Raw genomic sequence first — 19,108 nt, forward strand, 5'->3', positions numbered from 1 at the left:
TGGGATATATAAATCAATATTAATTTTTCAATTCCCTTTCAGCTTTTCAAAATTATATAAATTAGAAAAAAGAAAAGACTTTCTATTCTTTATAGTATCTAACTTCCATATATTATGGCACATCAAAGAGCTATGAATGAAAATTTCGACTTCTTAGTTAGGGTATCTCCTAGTCTAGCATATGTCTTAAAGCAGATTTTCCCTATGAATGAATCATGCCTTAAGTAATTTTTTCACATAGATGAAAATAAGTTTCGACTTGCCTAGAGAAAATGTAAAAAGTAAAACTGTTTGTGTGTAAACAGTTTTCCCTCTATATTTTTCGTTTGGCAGACGAGTCAATGCATATCTCTCTATCGAATATTGATTAGATTTGATTTAACAGGAAATTAGGTGAGAGGAAAGAAAACTGCGTCGGCGAGAAAATGCTGTTAGGATTTTGATTTACGAGTATGTCCATGTCAAATGGGATTGTCTGCTACGCTATACGCGCCGCCAATACACGTGTCGCTGCTCTAATTAAGGACAGGTAGACTCAAATGCAAACAGACACACATAGTCTTAGTAATGTTCGAAAGATATGAAATGCTCGACGCGGTTGCTGTCAAGAATTGCTCAAAAAGATATGGAAATACTGAAAATATATATATATTTAATTTTCGAAATAATTTTTTGCCAGACGCTCTCAAATGCTCACATAAAACGTATATATACATATATGAATATATGGCATGGTAATGGCTGAGAATTTTCGAAAAACAGAAATTTCAGTTGTTGCATTGACTTCGAAGTGTGCGGAGCATTTGCGTGTCGTGTCTAACGTCTAAGAGGGAATACGCGGCGTATACGCAATCGAACGATTCAAGTGCCAAAACAAAAACGTGTAGCTATATATACATATGCGTATATGTACATATAGTGTATATATGTGAATATATACATAGACGATATACTATATGAAGGCGCGTGTGTTGTACATATAGCGCCCAATAATTACTCAATTAGAGCATAACGCAACAAGATCGAGCAAAAAATGTCAAAGTATGTGCAGAGATTATTGCCTTTTGAAGGCAACAGATGAAAATCTAGAGAAATAAAATATGTGTGTATATATATGTTTATACATATATGTATATATGCGTACGTGTTTAATAATATGTGCTAGCAAATGAATATATATATATGTTTGGTCTAGATTATTCAATTTCTGAGCATTTATTTCCGATTTTGCAAAATAGTTGCCATTTCTTTTTGTATTTTTGATATTTTTGACGGACGTCTCCCGAGTGCACACTGGAGTCCCTAGTCAAGTCGGATCTCGCGCCAGATGTTTGGGCCTAACAATGTAGTTGGTTCTTAATTTAGATACAGTTGCACGCCTCAGCACACCTGAGTGAATATATTCAGTGGAAGAATTATAAAGACTCTCCATAATGAACTTTCAAGAATTTTTTTAAATATTGCGAACAATTCTGATGTTTCGCAATTTTGTGTGTTTGGGCATGAAATGGGCTTTATTTTTGGCTATGGTCATAGGCAAAACATCAAGAGAGGCAGAATGTGTGTATGAGAGAACTTACAAGTGAGAGCGTGATAATGAGCAGGATAGAGAGAGAGAGAGAGAGAGAGAGAGAGAGAGAGAGACACTTTTAGCCAATTGTTTGCACGTGAATAATTGGAGGACGCCAACGCGACGTATGCGTAACATTAAATTATAAACAGCTGCTGACAAGCCATAAAATGCGAGCACAAAAAATGAGAATGAAAAATAAACTATAGATAATATAAATTGTACATAAATTATTTAATTTTGGAATTTTTGTTGTTTCTTCATGTAGAAGTCTTTGATATAGTTAATGAGAGTTATAAGAGATATGTTTGATGCGTAGCAGAAACAGTTAAAGTTACAGATACAGATACAGATACAGATACAGATACAGATACAGATACAGATACAGATACAGATACAGATACAGATACAGATACAGATACAGATACAGATACAGATACAGATACAGATACAGATACAGATACAGATACTAAAACAAAGCATATCTCTTCTTCGCCTCACGTCCTCTAGTATATCTACCTCTTAATTTTATTCTAGCTGAAAATTCAATAGAAATTTTTGCAATGAGAAAATAAGAAACAATTCATTTGGTATACCGGTTTATTTCATCTTTAATTAAATATAAATCACTTAAATTTGAGCAGAGATTTTGCAAAAAGTTTTTTTTTAACCCCGCGCGAAATACAGAATGCGAATAAAATCAAAGAATTTATGTTATATGCTGATCGGGTTAGTGAATTAGTCATGCGACATGCCGCAAAGAATATGCAGCAGCAGCAGCAACAGCAAACACATTTATTTGCTTTCATTTCATATTTTTTATGAAGTCTGGCCAACTAATAGAATATATATTAATGGTTTATATAAAAACATATATTTTGGGGTATATTTTGCAAACGCAAATTATGAGTCACGAGCGGAGGGGCGAATTCGTCTACCGAGGGGCTCCGAGGACAAATGACAGTACGTCTGCAATTGGCAACAAATCAAGCATGCTTAACAACAACAGAAATAATAAAAACAACAACAAAACAACAACAATTGCCTCTATTTATAAAAGAACAACAAAATCAGCTGCGCGCAAAAATCGTCCAAAGTTGTTTGTGGGCAATAGCGCCAAAAGCTGCTGCTGCTGCTGCCTCTGTCGCTGCCAATTGCCGTTGAGCACAGAGTCAAGAGTGCAGTCGACGTCAACAGCGACGCTGTTGTCGTTGCTGTTGCCGATGTGCGCTGCAAGCAGCGAAAATACAAAGCACAAAACATGCAGCGAAATAAATATTGAAGAAATTATGTATTGATGATGATCAGCACAGTGCGTGCTACTTGAATAGAAACACTTGCAGCATATTTTCAGTGGATATATTTCAACTATGGAATATTTTCTATATACTCTACACCATATTTTATTGCTTATGTATTTTTTTATATACATTTCTGTATTAAATTATGATCAATTTTATATACTTTAGACTATCAATTGGGAATACATTATTATACATTGAAATTTGCGAATATGGTATTCAGTTGATATGGAATCACTTAAATACTCCAATATACACGTTATCTATATCTTCTAACTATACATTTTACAATTATTTTAGACTGCTGCTAGGCATATGTCCACTGCTGTAAGATACTGCGAAAATAATAATAAAGAAATTGAGCGAAAAACAGAAAGAAATAAAAATATATGTAAGAGCTGCGCGCGATTTGGCTGCATAAAAACATTGAGCAAGGAGGCGAACCGAAGTCAGTCGAACTGAGAAATTGCGACGAGCAGAACATTAAAGATTACAACCTGACTAACGACAGTCACAAAAACAACAACAACGAGTCGTTTACCAAGTGCCAAAGTCAAGTTCCCCAATGTGAACAAAACGCTCGAGCAAATCAAACGGAACAGAACGCGCGCAGCTCATAAAATATATAAAAAAATAAAAATATTGAAATAAATATTTTCAAAAATATTTGATAACCAAAGACTCAAAGTGCAGAGTGAACAGTATTACAAAAACAAAATTAAAAAGATAAATATATTTTTTTACATAAATAAATTAAGAGCAGAAAAATGGCAGCACGTAAAGTGAGTTTTCCTTTTCTCTGTGTGTCCCCATCTTTGCTTTTCACCTGTGCACACACAATTTCCTAGACAGATATTCCATTTGCATGCTCTTTGGCCAGTGTTGATCAAGTTGTTTGAATTTTGGGTCGGAATGGAGGACATGTGTTTTGCATTACCTTTTCATAAAGCACAAAAACAAAAACAAATTTAAAATATTTGTCAATTTATTTATAGACAACATTTTCTCTCTCAGTATGTGTGTGTGTGTGAATATGCAAATGTAGTTGCATATAAATTAAAAATAATTAAAATGGAAGTGAAAATTTATTTAGCATTTCGTTAGGTGCGCTGCTGCTGCTGATTCATGCCCCCAAGGCAAACGAGCCAAGTGGCGCCTCACGTTCGTCTTGCTCAAACTGCTTTTGGTGCGACGCGCGTTTGGATTTATTTCCATATTGGGTTCGATTTTGTGTTTTAGCCGATTTTAAGGTCAGTCAGTCAGTCGCACTTGGGCTACTTTAAATGGTCAAGCTGCGGCTCCCTTGGGAGCACATCATGAAGGACATAGTTGCAAAGTCAATCGTAATGAGCTTGGCAAAAATGAATGAGATGAAGTTACCTAATGGCATGTAGTATAGCCTCTATAACACTCCTTCTAGAAGCCCAATCAATGATCAATCAACCAATTCATAATTCCCAAATATAATTCAATTTTGACTTATTTGACAGAAGTTAACAAGTCTTTGACAAGTCATTGATAATTTAAGAAAGATCATCATCGTCAATCATATCAAGCATGTTCAATCAAACAGCAAGATATCTTTTTTTGACAAATTTAAGGAAAATAATTGAAAATTACACTTGTCTATCTTAAGTGCGAAAGCTGGCTTTGCGAAGTTATTAATCATATCTATCAACCTTCAATCAATTAGTGTTTTAATCATATTGACTGTTTTCGAGAAAACAAAAAATTACCCTCAGTAGGACTTGAGCTCCTTAACAACATTATCTATCAGTCATTTATCGATCAAGTATATTAATAATAATTTCCTTTTAGTTGGGATATCTCATACGCTAATTAAAACTAATTAATTTCATAGAAGAAACAATATAAATTTCCCTTCAGTATCAATCAGACAGCATTGTAAATTTTGATATTGCTCTCATTGATTGCAGCTAAATGGAACAAAATTTAATGTGCATAATGTTCAATCAAACAGCCCCCACTCTACGTTGTTTTTGGATTATTTGAACAAGCCTCGAATTTGGCGAGAATATAAAGCAGATCAGCTGTTCAATCAATCAGCATTCGAAAATCGACTTAATTTATGTTTGCTTTCTTCTTCTTGTTATTTTTTGTTGTCTAAAATGGCTAATATGTAGAATTCCTTACCATATAGAGATAGTCGTTTAGGCATCATTTGTTTCGCTCATTCAAATGTCTCGCTTGACATTACCCCCTCCACCCCCTGGACGTATTCACCTAAAAAAATAAAGGTGTTCGCCAAATGCGATCCGCAAAAAATGCCAAATATTTGACTACACTTATTTATTCACATTTCGGGTGTGTGTGCGTGAGTGCAATATTTGAAGCTGAGTGCATGAATCATATTAAGCATATGGAATTTTTTTGTTGTATACAAAAGCCGTGCTTCTTGAAGAAATAAAATTGAATATAACGTAATTAAAAAATCATAATAGCTATTAAAATTTAGTTTCTTGTCAATATATACAATATACATAAATATTCGATATACATTTATAATGGAGGAGAGTGAACGAGAGGGACTTGTTTTTTTTTACTTCTCTCAACTTTTTTTTTTTTTTTTACTAATAATATACATATATTTATTTATGTGGAATTTCAATATTCAATTATCTTTGAATAATTAATCAAACTGATCTTAAGAATTTAAAGTCAATTTTGCTTGAAAGTTAAAGTTAGTAGTTATTGGAGTGCATACTTTACGGCGAAGCTTGGAAATTCAAACCAATGCTCGAGTGATAATAAACGGTACATCAGTACTAAGAAATATTGCATCATCAATATTTCAATATCATAATTCAATTTAATATACATACATATGAATGTGTGTGTGCAATTAAATTTTAAACAAGCCATGTGACTTAAGACAACATAGCGCTAAGCTTTGTGAACCAATATTTTGTGCAGGGCGCTACATATAGAATGAGCGAGAGAGAGCAGAACAAACAAATTCTTAATACTTTGCTAGAGAACACGAAGCAAAGAGACATCACAAGAGCGCGAGAGAGCAGAGAAAGACCGGTAAACCAAACAACAACAGTAACAAACCGGTCATCTCAATGTAGATCAGAGCTAGGGTCAAGTTTTTGTTTTGAGGGGATGCTTGTTGATTAAACTGTTATAAAACCCAGTGCAATTAAATAAATATTTCAAATTTATAACTTTTTTGAGATTTAGAAAGATACATACATGCATATTTAAATATTTATTTGCTTGCACACATATATTGAACACGAATACTAACTTTTTGTGCAGAGTGTAAAAGAGCGCAGCCAAAATACTGTAAGCAAGAGCGCAAACAAAACGAATTTTGTCTGCGCGTCATCAGAGAGAGAGAGACAGAGTCAAACCAGACAGGTCAAACGAGAGACGACGAAGAGAGTAAAAGCGTGCGTACGCGCCAGAGAGTGGGAGAGAGTGAGAGAGACCGATAAACAATAAAGAAGAAACGCAGAGTGTGATAGGAAAGCGCAGCGCGTCGATCAGTGGCAACAGCAGCAACAATTTCAAAAACAACAACAACAACAACAGCAACTTGAACAACAAACCGGCCATCAAAATGTACAGCGATCAGCAGTTGGTGTTAGTTAACGGCGGTACGCTCAACAGTAACGACGCTATTGGCGACGAGCGGCAAAGAAACACAGCGACAATTCACAACAATCGAAGCCAGCAGCAACGCCAGCTACAACACCAGCAACAGCAGAAGATCGGTTCGGTTGCCCCTGTTGCTGAATTAGTGCAAAACGTGAATTATACAAACGTCAACGGTCAAACGCAGACGCAGGCGACAATATTTCTAAATCACAATAATTATAGAAAAATCCCGCCGAATTTGCAGAACAACGTCGCTGCAGTCGCCGCGTGTGCTTACAACAATTGCAACAACAACACCAACAACAACAACAGTTTTAGCAATTTAAATTTTTACGCCCAGCAGCCAACGAGCAACTACAACAACAATAACGAGCTCTTTCAAGTCGAGCAGGTGTGTGTTACCTTCAGCGCGTCGCCCTTTAATTTAGTTTTGCTTCCAACAAATTCCACAACTTCTTGAATTTTGTGGGCGCAAAGAGCTTTCCTTTCCTTCTTCATTTGTTGTGTTTTAATTGCAAAACATTTCGCAATTAATGAAAATGTTAATGAACTTCACACGCTGCGCAACTAGCACGGCGAATTGGCCGCTTGTCGCCGCCGCCGCCGCACCGTCGCCGTCTCAGTCGCTCCAATTCTTTTTCTAGCCCTTTTTCGCCAGACAGACGACTCTGGCTACCTACTCTATTTTGGTTGGTCTTGCCGGCACACGCACACATATGCATACGCACGCATAAACACTCACGCAGTCAGTCAAAGTTTTGTGAATTTCTTATGCCCCTTTTATATCTTGCATTCTTCTTCTGTTTTTCCTTTTGTGCGTTCTTCGTTAACTTTACGATAGTTTTTACGGGTAATAACATTCCCATACATTCTGGTGACTTTTCCAGTTGATATAACTGCTGTTTAGCCAACCACAGTTTATTGTAGGGTATACAAGTTTCGCTGCGAGTTTGTCAATCAGATTGTATTATGGGCCACTGGCCTGAAGAAGCGTTTGCGTGGTAGTTGAACGAATGTCCACTCAACTTATATTGAGTGTGTGATTGTGTGTGTGGTCTGGCTGTCCGATTCGCTCTGTGTGTGTATATCCGTGTGTGTGAGCATATAACTGGAACAAGTTGGCGTCGGTATGTCCATTGCCACACCTAGAGATCGCATTGAATGCGATCCGCCACGCTTCAGCGTGGACATTTTCATGCAACTTGGCTTGAATGCTATTGTAAAAAGTTCACCTAAAAATTATAGCACTGTCCTACACATGTCCATTTCCAAATCCTGCCTAACTTGTTGCTCTCTGCCCAAAACGCACAAAACTTACAGCCGAACGAATATTACCAACAGCAGCAGTCGGAACAGTACGAGGAGAACTTTGACGAAGATATGGAGGCCGAACGTGATCTAGCCGAGGATGCCCAATGGAAGAAAATCCAACAGAACACCTTCACACGCTGGGCCAACGAGCATCTGAAAACGATCGATCGTTCGATAAACAATCTGGAAACGGATCTGTCCGATGGCCTTCGTCTGATTGCACTCATCGAGGTGCTGTCCCAGAAGCGTTTGCCCAAGCACAACAAACGTCCCACATTCCGTAGCCAGAAACTGGAGAACGTATCGGTTTCCCTGAAATTCCTTCAGGATGAGGGCATCAAAATTGTTAACATTGGTGAGTAGTCCCCATCGATATTTGATTAATCTTCATATGTTGATTTCATGAAATTTCTGGGAATACGGGATTAAATTGGGTTGGGTTGCCAGCGGAACATAGATACACCCTTTGTTCCCACATATGTATCTATGTATGTAGACAGAGTCACGTTTTGCTGTGGCCATGAGTCAACTCCAATTTGTGTTTAACCTTAGCTGATCTGTTGGCAAGTCTAAAATATTTCCATACAAATTGCATAATAGGCGATTATTTTATTATCAACGCAGAGTCGAATGCACAGTATAGACACAAAAAAATAAAAAAAGGAAAAAGAGAGATAGCGAAAACCCCAAACAAATATCTATAGAAATTGCCTTGCTGGCAAATATATAAATATATAAAAAGAAAGAGTCTCAAGTTAGTTAACTAACGACCTGCAATGCATTCCAAAACAATTTGTTATTTTATGCATACCCTGTATTTTTAAGGCAGATAAAGGAAAGTATACTGATCTCTCTTATTTTTTTCCAATTATAATGTGTTTACTGTAAATTTAAATTTAAAGTAATTCATGTTTTATAAATTTGTTCTTAATCTTATAAAAAGTATTTTATGAAGATACGGCTTAATACATGCTATATGCAATCAGTTTTCAATTATATCCCTGCAATTATATCGAAATACATTGTGCTTAGATGTTTGGTACTCTATGTCATGAGTACAGGGTATTTACTGAACCAACAACATGTTTGCATCACATCTTATTTACACATTGCTGTTGCTTTTTTTTTTTCTTCAATGCGACAAGACTACAAAACAAATGATGTCATATAGACTCGTATATACTTGTATTGTTAGTGGGCCAGCATATTTTTATTCAAAGCGCCCAGCCTCAATGCGATTTTTACTTTCATTTGTTAATTTTAATGCATAATTTAAGATTCAGTACGACAAATATACACGTTACGCTGCGACAGCTTTGAATAGTACTCACATAGCACCCGTGACTCTATAGGCATGATGTCAGTGAATGTAATCATTCAAACATAAATACATACATATGTATAAGTATATCATCTAAGCAGAGTATCTGAATTTGATGGCGAGAACTTCAACGAGGCGTGTAGGTCTACCAGCTTTGTTGATTAAATCACTTTGTTGAGGGTCTACTACTGTGGGTGATATATATTGACTTTTCAAGATCAGGTCCAGCTAAATCACGAGCTTCAATAGCTAACGGTATCTAAAAAAAGTTTAATATCGTGCTAATTGTCATTGATTAAAACTATGAGCATGTGATAGTCATACTCAATGAGTCACTCTCCAAGCTGGGCTCAACGTGCACTCGGTCAGACAATCAGTCCATACATACATAAATACATTTTCTAGTACTTGTTTAATGCTATTTCTAATTAGAATTCAGTTTTTTTGACCGAATTGATAAGTCGTTTGTTTGTTTGTTTAATTTCCAATCTGAATCTGAACGAGTTGCTTCAGTTGTAATTCCATTAGTTGTTGATAAGAATGTCGAAACGTTCGGTGGATGCCAGCTATATATCAATACATATACACCTACATATACATATGTCCCTGTATGTGTGGGTACATAAAACCCGTTTGTCAATAATTGACAGCTACGTAAATATTGTTAAACATTTATGTGTTTTTAACCGACTTTTTATGGGCGATACCCTTTGGAAATGATATATGGAAATGTTTGATATGTAAGGCCTTTCTATATAGATGTGATAGCTTATTTTAAATCGATTTATATATACACTATAGAATTCAAGTTTTAGTAAACTATATATAAATATCGATATACGATATATGACGTCATAAATTTTGGATGTTAAGAGCCCACATTATCGTTAAAAGAAGTTCAAGAATGCGATACGGATTCTTGGCAAAAATATACGAGTTTTTAAAGGTGATCCATTTACCTTCATACCTTGTAATCATTTTAAAGTAATTTTCACTTTCAATCGGTCAATAATCTTTCATTTTTGTATCGGTAATCAGACAGCTTTAACTTTTCCTTTTTTAGGTTTATTGTATTTTTGATAAAGCCGGCATATCTTTTGCAATGATTAAAATTTGCCAAAATAGCTTTTGACAGTTGCAACAACATTTCAAAGAAAGTCATGATTCATATTAAAATTTTGTTGCCAATTTTAAAGAGATACTTAAATGATTCAGATGACAACATTAATGAATCATTTTACGAATAACTCGCTTGAAACATCAGTTTAGAATGTCAGTTATTACGTACCTCTTGACAGGGATGTGTCATTAAATATTTATAGCCAGAAACTAATATAAATTTATTTATATTATCTTCTATGTACATATGACAGAGAACAGAAGCTTTGTTCGACCTAGCCATATGTACCTGTCTATCTGAGTATCCCTTACTTCGTGGAAAGATATTTAATGGCCAATCACGAAACCTATAACAGCTAAAAGTTTGAAATTCCGCACATACCACACGTAGATCAAATTTATTTTAAATTATCGATGGATTTTCGAGTTTTCATTATATTGCCTTTTTATCGGTACGTCTATCCTCAATGTGTGATGAGGATTTCTCATTGTTTTCCCAACTAATGAGAGATCGGCTCTTAAAATGATTTGTTAGTTATTTCTATGAAATCGATTAGCACGTTTATCGAACTTTTATTAAATGAGCATAACACTAAAGCTTTTTGAGCTCAACTCATTAAAGTTGGTATCTAAATTCATTCACAGATCACTAAATAATGACCAGCAAGTATATAAACTTGAAAATTTAGAGCTTGAGTGTCTGTTAGTATTACTACCCTCAATTCGAAAACTATTTTACAAGCTAAATGAAGAGCTCTCCTACCTATAGCATACATGGATTATTATATGTATATGAAACTATTTACTGTTAATTAATTTCACTTTATCCAAGACGCACCTCTTCCTGTGCACCAAACCTATAATGAAAGAAAGAAAGCGAAATGAGCCTGAGAATTGTGGAGCTGTGCAACTGTTCGACGTTCCACAATTTAAACTGGTTTCACAAATTCCTCACAATTCATTTCTGAGTTTTTTTATTTTTATTTTATTTTATTTATTTATTTTTTGAGCTCTTTTGTGTTGTCAATTGAATTAGCGCAAAGTCTTCTGGAGCTTTTATACATACATATACCCAGCCCAACCACAAATTGTAGAATTATCTCCAAATGTTTGCGCTAAAAATCTAACCGAAAATAATAAAGAAAAATAAAAAATAAAATAAAATAAAATAAATAAAATGATAAAAACACTCAAGCGCAATAAAATTAAAAAAGAAAGAAAAACAAATGCAAAAATAACTAAGCAAAGAGAAACAAGCCTAATATGTGTGTGGAGATACGTATGTATATGTATAAATATCCACATATCTTTATATATATATATAAAGTCGCTCAGTTTACTCAATGACATCATCTGCGGCTCTTTTTGCTGACTTTTTCGGCGAACTCTGAGAAGTTTGTGCGATTTATACGCTGTTCGCAAGTGTGAAAATGGGGTATATCGATGTTTCTTATTTGAAGAGTTTATTTGAAGAGTTTATTTTTGAATATATAACGTTAGTTGCAGTCTTAGAGATTGCATGATCAGCTCATGGCCAATACAAAGTTACATCGGCGAGTAGATTGTTGACTCTTTACTCTATGATTCTTTGATCATATCAGCTGTAAGCTGCTTTTATACTTGTTAAAATGTAGAGCGTTCCACAGATTGTGATGGCTTTATGCTAATTTCGAGGTTCTGCTTCGCCGCTTTTCACACTGTATAATTACAATTTAGACTATATTTGGTCGTTTGGAGTCTCGTCTTGTAAAGTGACTTGGCTCTTGAATTTTCAAACCTTTGGCTAATCAAGATCAGCAATTCGGAATGTCGGCTATTCATAATCTTTCTCTTTAAAGAAAAAAAATTAATTTCAAATCTTTTCACACCTTAAGAATGAGTCAAACACATTTTATGAATTTTCTACAGATTCATAAATCGAATCTTTCAGCTTAACCCAATTTGTACTATGAACGAGTATTATGCAGTCGGTAGTGCTTAACTGCAGCAATCTTCCCTGTTGACTTCACAGCTCTTTGAGCAAGCCTCCATAGAGATGTGAAGCGTTTCATGGACAATGCGATGTAGTATAAAGCAGATGTCTAGTTCAATTTGTCACAGCCAATTGATTGTTATTGATGACGCCATAGTTAGCAGCCCTTAAGAGGCTACCAGACCCAGAGAGATAGAGAGGAGAAAGAGCGACAGAGGCAGAGCCAGCGAGTGTCAAATAGTAGGCAATTTTAATTCACCAAACCATATAAATATTCTGGTACGCAATCATAATTGAAGCTTCATGTTCCATTTGACCCAATTCTTAACTGCTTGTTAATCTTTTCAAATATTTATTCTGGAGACTTTGTACACAGTTTATCAACGGAAATCATAAAATGGCAACAAATTTTAATAAATTCCTCAATTTGAAGAGAGATTTCAAAATTATTATTAGTTTCAATTTTTTTTGGTTTTATTTTTTACTTGTGCTGGAATCGTTCTTCATTTATCTATGCTGCTTATCATTTGTTGTCATTGATATTTTTGTTAAAAAATATTTAAACTGTCTTTAATTTAGAGAGTCTACATCTAATTTGTGGTTGGTTTGCTTTTTCTGGGAATTTCCTATGTTTGCGATAGTGAATATTTGGATTTTTGTGAATTTGGTTTATCATGTTTGCAAAAAGTTGATGGAAGTTTTTGCATGAAATTTGTTATGGTTTTAGTAAGTGTGGTGGAACTCTGAATAAATAATTTAATAATAATTTTTAGTTAGAAACATCTTTTGTATATCATTATTATTTTATATCTCTTATTTAGTGTTTCAGAAATAAATAATTCCAAACAATATTTCTTTTTATGGGCACTAAAAGTTTTATCAACTAGTTTTGTGTTTATTTATTCTTTAGTTTATAAACATCATATCATTTAGTAAATATTTGTTCTGTAAACTGAATTTTATCTTTTATTAAAGCACAAATATTATTGCATTTCCCTTACATTTTATAACACAATATAAAAGTATTTAGCTTTTTCCTGCACATAAAAACAAAAACAGATAAATTATGTTGTTTCCGTCTTTTCTTGTATTTTTGTTTTTGATTAGCAAAATATTTGCTGTTGCCAAACTCACGTAGATGAATCAGAGTCAAGAGTTGGCTTGAATAGTTAAATATGCAGCCCACATTATCGGAGAGTTTCCGTTGAATTTTAGCTGAACTGTCCAATGCCGGAATGCAGTCAGCACGTAGTATTATTAATCACTGGCCGCTCAATATTTATTTTTTCACAATGCGAATTTTAACATGACGCCATCAATTGATACACCTCACTGACATTGAGGGACTTTAAATAGAAATGATGCTTAGCCAAGGCACTTGGCGTTTTATCATCATGATCAAAATGCAATTGTGATAAGATTAGGGTTAATCATGCTGAGTCAAACGCCTTGAAATCTCTCTTCCCGTCTATCTCTGGCCATTTAGTCATTTATTCAAATTAGCAACTTGTACCGCTAGCCAGCAAGAGAAGCCGGTTCAATTAACCCCAAAACAAGTGCGCGCCGGCAACGACAATGAAATATTAGATACTCGTACACTGAGCGAAGCTCTTTGAAAATATGCGAATAGTTGTGAAAGCGTAGTAGCTAAGGTTGTGCATAGGAATGCGATCTAAAAGTCAATTTCAATATCTTCCCAGACTAAAAGGGACTTTCTGTTATAAATAAATATCATATTGACTGTGCTGTTTCTCTCAGTGTAGCCTCGCAATGCGACAAGTAACTAGAAAAATGTATGCCACAAGGTGAATGCTTCATGTGGCAGACACACACCTCAGCCCACGCAGCACAGGCAGCTGCCCAAATTGAGCTGAGCGGCTTAAAGTTGCGTTTGATTGTTGCCAGCCAGGCTTAACTTTCTAAGCGATGCCACAGAGATGCTGTTGCTGCAGTTGGTGTCGTTTGAGCTGCTTTCGACTGCTCGACTGTTTGGCTGTTTGGGCGCCCTGCCTCTAATTAAATTAGCGTCGGGCGCGCGTCTGCATGATTAGGCTGGGTCGTGTGGAAAACTGGTTTTCCCAGGCCCACTTGCAAGAATGTCGGAAAATATCACAGCGATCAGCAGCCAGCCAGCCAGTCTCTGCCACAATTTCCGTGTCTGCCGACCGAGCAGAACGTGTCTGACGACTGTGACCCAGCTCAGCTAGAAGATTCTGTTGCAGACTCCATCTCCAACTCCATCTTGGACTGCAACGGCAATGCCAATGGCAATAGACTGCGACTTGGCAATTTAGCCTCTGCTTCTTGTTTATCTGTAAATTAAATAGTTTTCCGCAGTTGCGCCTAACATCATAATTCTTGGAGCTGTTTTGCTTTGCTTTGCTTTGGCTTTGCCTGATGCCTCACCAAATACTGCCATGTCATCGCAGACGGCACTCCATGGATAACATTTCTCTGAAAGCTATTAAAAAAGAATTCCTACAGCTTGAAAATCAAGATATAGTTTCTACAATAAATTAGCTTCTGTTGTATGAATAAGATATGTGAGACTCTGCATTAAATATGTTCCTTGATTTGTAAGGAAACTTATTCAATTATAATAAAATATACGAAAATGTTCTTTTCATTATGGTTAAGGTATTTACAGCTATATAGGTATTATTAAATGCATGCAGACTTGCTTTGATAGGGAACATTTATATTTTCCAGCCCAGTCAGTCAATCAACTCCGTTCAATCATTATTTACTCAATCTGTATAGTTCAGTAAATTTGTGAGATACTCAATCAAGAATATTTAAATATTTTGAAAAATTGATTTAAATTCTATAAATTTTATACCGCTATTTTCACACAGTGTAAACTGACTATAAATGAGCTCTTTGAGCTGCCAAAATCCTGAAGAGATAACATCAAGCACTTACGATTTACATTAAGTAGCGACGGCCAGTGGAGGGAACCCCCTTAGAGTTTTCGAAGAGTGGAGCGCATCATTGTTGCCACGTTTCGTTGCATAAAGTGGTTGCCTCTGCCGTCTCACGATTAGCTTTAATATGCATATACATATATCTTCACACTTATGCATATGTATGGGCTCTTGGGTGTGGTGTTTGGGAAGGGTGAGCAGGAGTCTAGTGGCCTAGGGGGACTGCGACTGGTTAATATGCATTAACTGAAGATATTTATCGCAGTTATGGCAAAACTCCATGGCATCTATTAGCATATTTCTGCATAGTTTACAAGCGAGAACAAACAACAAACACATCCACTCAGTGAAGAGGCAGTTCCAGTTGGTTCTTGTTATTGTTGTTGTTGCTGTTGAATAAACACAGTTAGACATTCTCCGGAGATTGTCGGACGACAGACGTCAGTCGGTCGGTAGCCGGCATTTGCCAGCCTAATTAGCCAAATCATCTTTTTTTTTTTGTAGCTTCTCCGTCTCTCCGTCTCTCCGTTTTAATTGCAGCTTTCTCAATAGCTGAGAGAGCCAACTTCACAACTTTACAACTTGACAACTCCATCAAATATATAAAAATGCGAAAATATTTATATATGTATGTGTCAATGGAGTGAGCATTTAGCTGGCAGTTAATACATTTGTCATTTATGCGTTAAGTAAACAGTTTCCAAATGGCCATCGGGATGTGCGCACGAATGGCCACGAGCTGACAATTTGACGGCTTTTGGCTAGCAGGCAGGCTGGCTGGCGAAACTAGCCGGTTTCTACTACATTATCATTATCATCATCATCATCAGCTTCAACTCCATTCTGGCCAATCTTGAATCTCTCTCACAAGTGGCACCAAAAGTAAACAATGCCGAATTGCAAATTTCGCCAATGTTGGAGGAAGGCTGCGTTTGGCCATAACAAGTAGAGCCCCACTTTATGTTTATATATGTGCATACACATACTCATACATACACATATTTAGAGATATATGTACTTGTATGTATTTTGGTGTATTTGTTTATGGCGAAGCTGTATCAGCAAATGTTTTAATGGCTCGTTGAGCAGCCAAAACAGCGGCAAAAGCATTCTACTAGAAAGCGCCCAAAAGACAGACAAAACAGAATTCTATGTGTTGGGGATAGACATTGATATACCTTGTAATTGCAATTTAAATATGAGTAAAGTATAGAGTTTAATTTATTTGAATAGCACGGTAAGGTATAGATGAATTTGATTTGAGTTATATTATGTATTTGGCAATAATGATTATTTACATAGTATTTAATAATGATTATATATATTGTATATAGTCTAGTTATACTGAACGATGCTTACGTATATGAATTGAATTGAACTATATTAAAACATTTCTCATAATTAATTTAATTTAGTATATAATTAAGTATAGATCATGTATAAACTATTAAAAAATAAAATTTTTAATTTCTTAAAATATAATTTGATAGAACTAAAGAACTTTTCCTAATATATGCTTATATGTATTCTGTATACAGTCCAATTTGATTAATTTTGAGATGAAAAAATTGTTTAGTTTTATATACATTAAGTGCATACTGTATTGCTCGAACTACACCTCTTCACCTCCTCCCTTTCTATAGGGTATAAATAGCTATGCATTGCATATGTAGATTAAATTGCCTACGCAGGCACATACAGATGTACGTCACTTTGCTGTGACTGTCGTCACTTGAATATGACATGCACATGTGTTGCATGTGTGCATGTGTGGATGTGCGCATGTATGCATGTATGCTGCTGTATTTGGTTACAATCAGTTAAGCGGGGTGGCCAAGTTAATGTTAATGTTTCGCTAGACTTTCACTATGCTGCCTCAGCAACAAGGTCGCAATTGCAGAGACAGAAAGAGTGAGAGAGAGAGAGAGAGAGAGAGAGAGGGGGAGAGCAAAATGTCACCTGGTTCCACTTGATTAGTAGACAGGTGTTGCCTCTCTATGCTCTACGTCTGATAAGCTATCAGTGTGTAAAAGAACCTTTCACTTTGCTTCCATTTCCATGCTTATCAAACGCTCGTAAAATCGCTTTAGACTTAGTTCAATAAACCCACCAAAAATAACGGTTTCAAGCATATTGTTTTTAATTTGCTTAATTCGTTTAACATAACAAAAGATATTTTGTCTATGGCTATGTGGAATTGACATCACAAGTCAAGGCAAGAGAGACGAGAATAAGAAGAAGAGAAGAGAAAAGAAAAAAAAAAAAACAAACCGGCTCGGCAAGCTGGTCGCGTGCACACTAGCCCTGAACTTGACCAGGCCAGCAATGCGAGGCAAATGCCGACTCTCAAAGCGATTTGCCGTTGCTGTTGTTGTTGCTGTTGTGGCCATAGTTGTTGTAACAGTTAACAAATGCCTTGCACATAATTGGCAGCTTGTTGCATGCAACAAGTACTGCAACAACGGTGTTGCCATTGACAGATGATGCCCGTCCAGTCAGTTGCTGTAGATGCAGTTGCAGTCGCTTTTGCTAATAGCTAAACCTGGTGCGAGCATTTAATAGACATATTAAGTTTATGATGGTTTCGAGTGGTCGTAACGGTGGTCCTCGTTCTATTTGCCGGATTGACAACAATCGCAACTAATTCAACAACTGAAATATAACTAAATCACGACATGAGCAATAGTTTAAGATTGTTCTAAATAGATCCTCATTCAACAGAGATAATTTATAGAGATTTTAGAATAGATATCCAAATATTCTTAGCTTTTAATATATGCTCAAATATTATGAATGACAAATTCTATCGTAAACTAAATTACCATAGATATAAAACTTGTATATATATACAATTTTTAGAATAGACATCGAGGTATTCAAGTATTATCAATGAAAAATTCTTTTGTAAACTAACTTAAATTATATTTAATGAAAAGTTAAAAAGTCTAATTTCCTACCTTAAAAAATATATTTAAAATTGAGAAGAGCTTTTAGCACTTAAATTCATAGAAGATTATTGCTGTTGAATTCTTGGCTTCAGTTTAAGTTTTTCACGCCTTTAAACTCGATCTGAAATGTTTTCTCTTCTCTTGAAAGATTCTTCGGATATTGTTGACTGCAAATTGAAACTGATATTGGGTCTTATATGGACGCTCATTCTGCACTACTCGATATCGATGCCAATGTGGGATGGCGAGGATGAGAAGCAGTTGAATGGCTCTGGACAGACGCCCAAGCAGCGGTAAGTAGCTGGGCACGTTCTCGAAATGCCAGACACACCTTTAACTCTTGTCATTTGCAGCTTGTTGAACTGGATACACGCTCGGATACCTGATATGCCCATCAATAACTTCACCAACGACTGGACCACGGGCAAGGCGGTGGGCGCATTGGTGGATGCCTGTGCGCCCGGCTTGTGTCCCGATTGGGAGATGTGGGATCCCAAGGACGCGGTGCAGAACGCATCGGAAGCTATGGGTCTGGCCGATGACTGGCTGAATGTGCGTCAGCTAATCAAGCCGGAGGAGTTGGTCAATCCCAATGTGGATGAGCAGTCTATGATGACATACTTGTCGCAGTATCCCAACGCCAAGCTGAAGTCAGGTGCTCCATTGCGTCCCAAGACGAACCCCAATAGGTAAGCCTCTATCCGACTCCCTTGTTTCATCTTTTTAACTGCTATAACTGCAATTAAGGCACGTACTATTTCAATACTGTTGTCTCTGAGAAGAATTACTTAAGCAATTGTAAAGTTTTCATAATTTTTCTCTCTGGACTAAAATCAACTGCAATGCAATTGTTTAAACCCAGTTCTTAACTGACTTAACTGACCAAGTGATCTTCTAATCGTCTCTCATTCTCTCTCTCTCTCTTTTTCTCTTTCGCTCTATTTCTCTTTCTTCTTTTTTTTTTTTTACATAAAATTTAAATACATATCTGGGCAAACTTTTTAATTTTCTGGATTTG

The 19,108-nt window shown here is 35.9% G+C and overlaps 1 protein-coding gene across 8 annotated transcripts in view; it reads left to right on the forward strand.

Annotated features, from left to right (window-relative positions):
• The first annotated feature begins 772 nt into the window (after nt 1-772).
• Nucleotides 773-19,108, forward strand: part of cher (filamin A protein cher) — a 40,607-nt gene continuing 22,271 nt past the window's right edge. For 2 of the 8 annotated variants that reach the window (XM_018017625.2, XM_018017626.2), the window contains exons 1-5: nt 773-1,041; nt 6,154-6,886; nt 7,816-8,161; nt 18,239-18,383; nt 18,444-18,779. In XM_018017625.2, coding sequence (XP_017873114.2) covers nt 6,458-6,886; nt 7,816-8,161; nt 18,239-18,383; nt 18,444-18,779 — 1,256 coding nt within the window. In that variant the 5' untranslated portion in view covers nt 773-1,041; nt 6,154-6,457. Of the gene's footprint in view, nt 1,042-3,328; nt 3,654-6,153; nt 6,887-7,815; nt 8,162-18,238; nt 18,384-18,443; nt 18,780-19,108 lie in introns of those variants that run through there. The other 6 variants (XM_018017627.2, XM_018017628.2, XM_089463096.1 and 3 more) reach the window with 5 other exon arrangements.

This window comes from Drosophila arizonae, chromosome 2, assembly GCF_054131065.1.
Source record: "Drosophila arizonae isolate 15081-1271.41 chromosome 2, UAZ_ARI_1.0, whole genome shotgun sequence".
Lineage (NCBI taxonomy): Eukaryota > Metazoa > Arthropoda > Insecta > Diptera > Drosophilidae > Drosophila > Drosophila arizonae.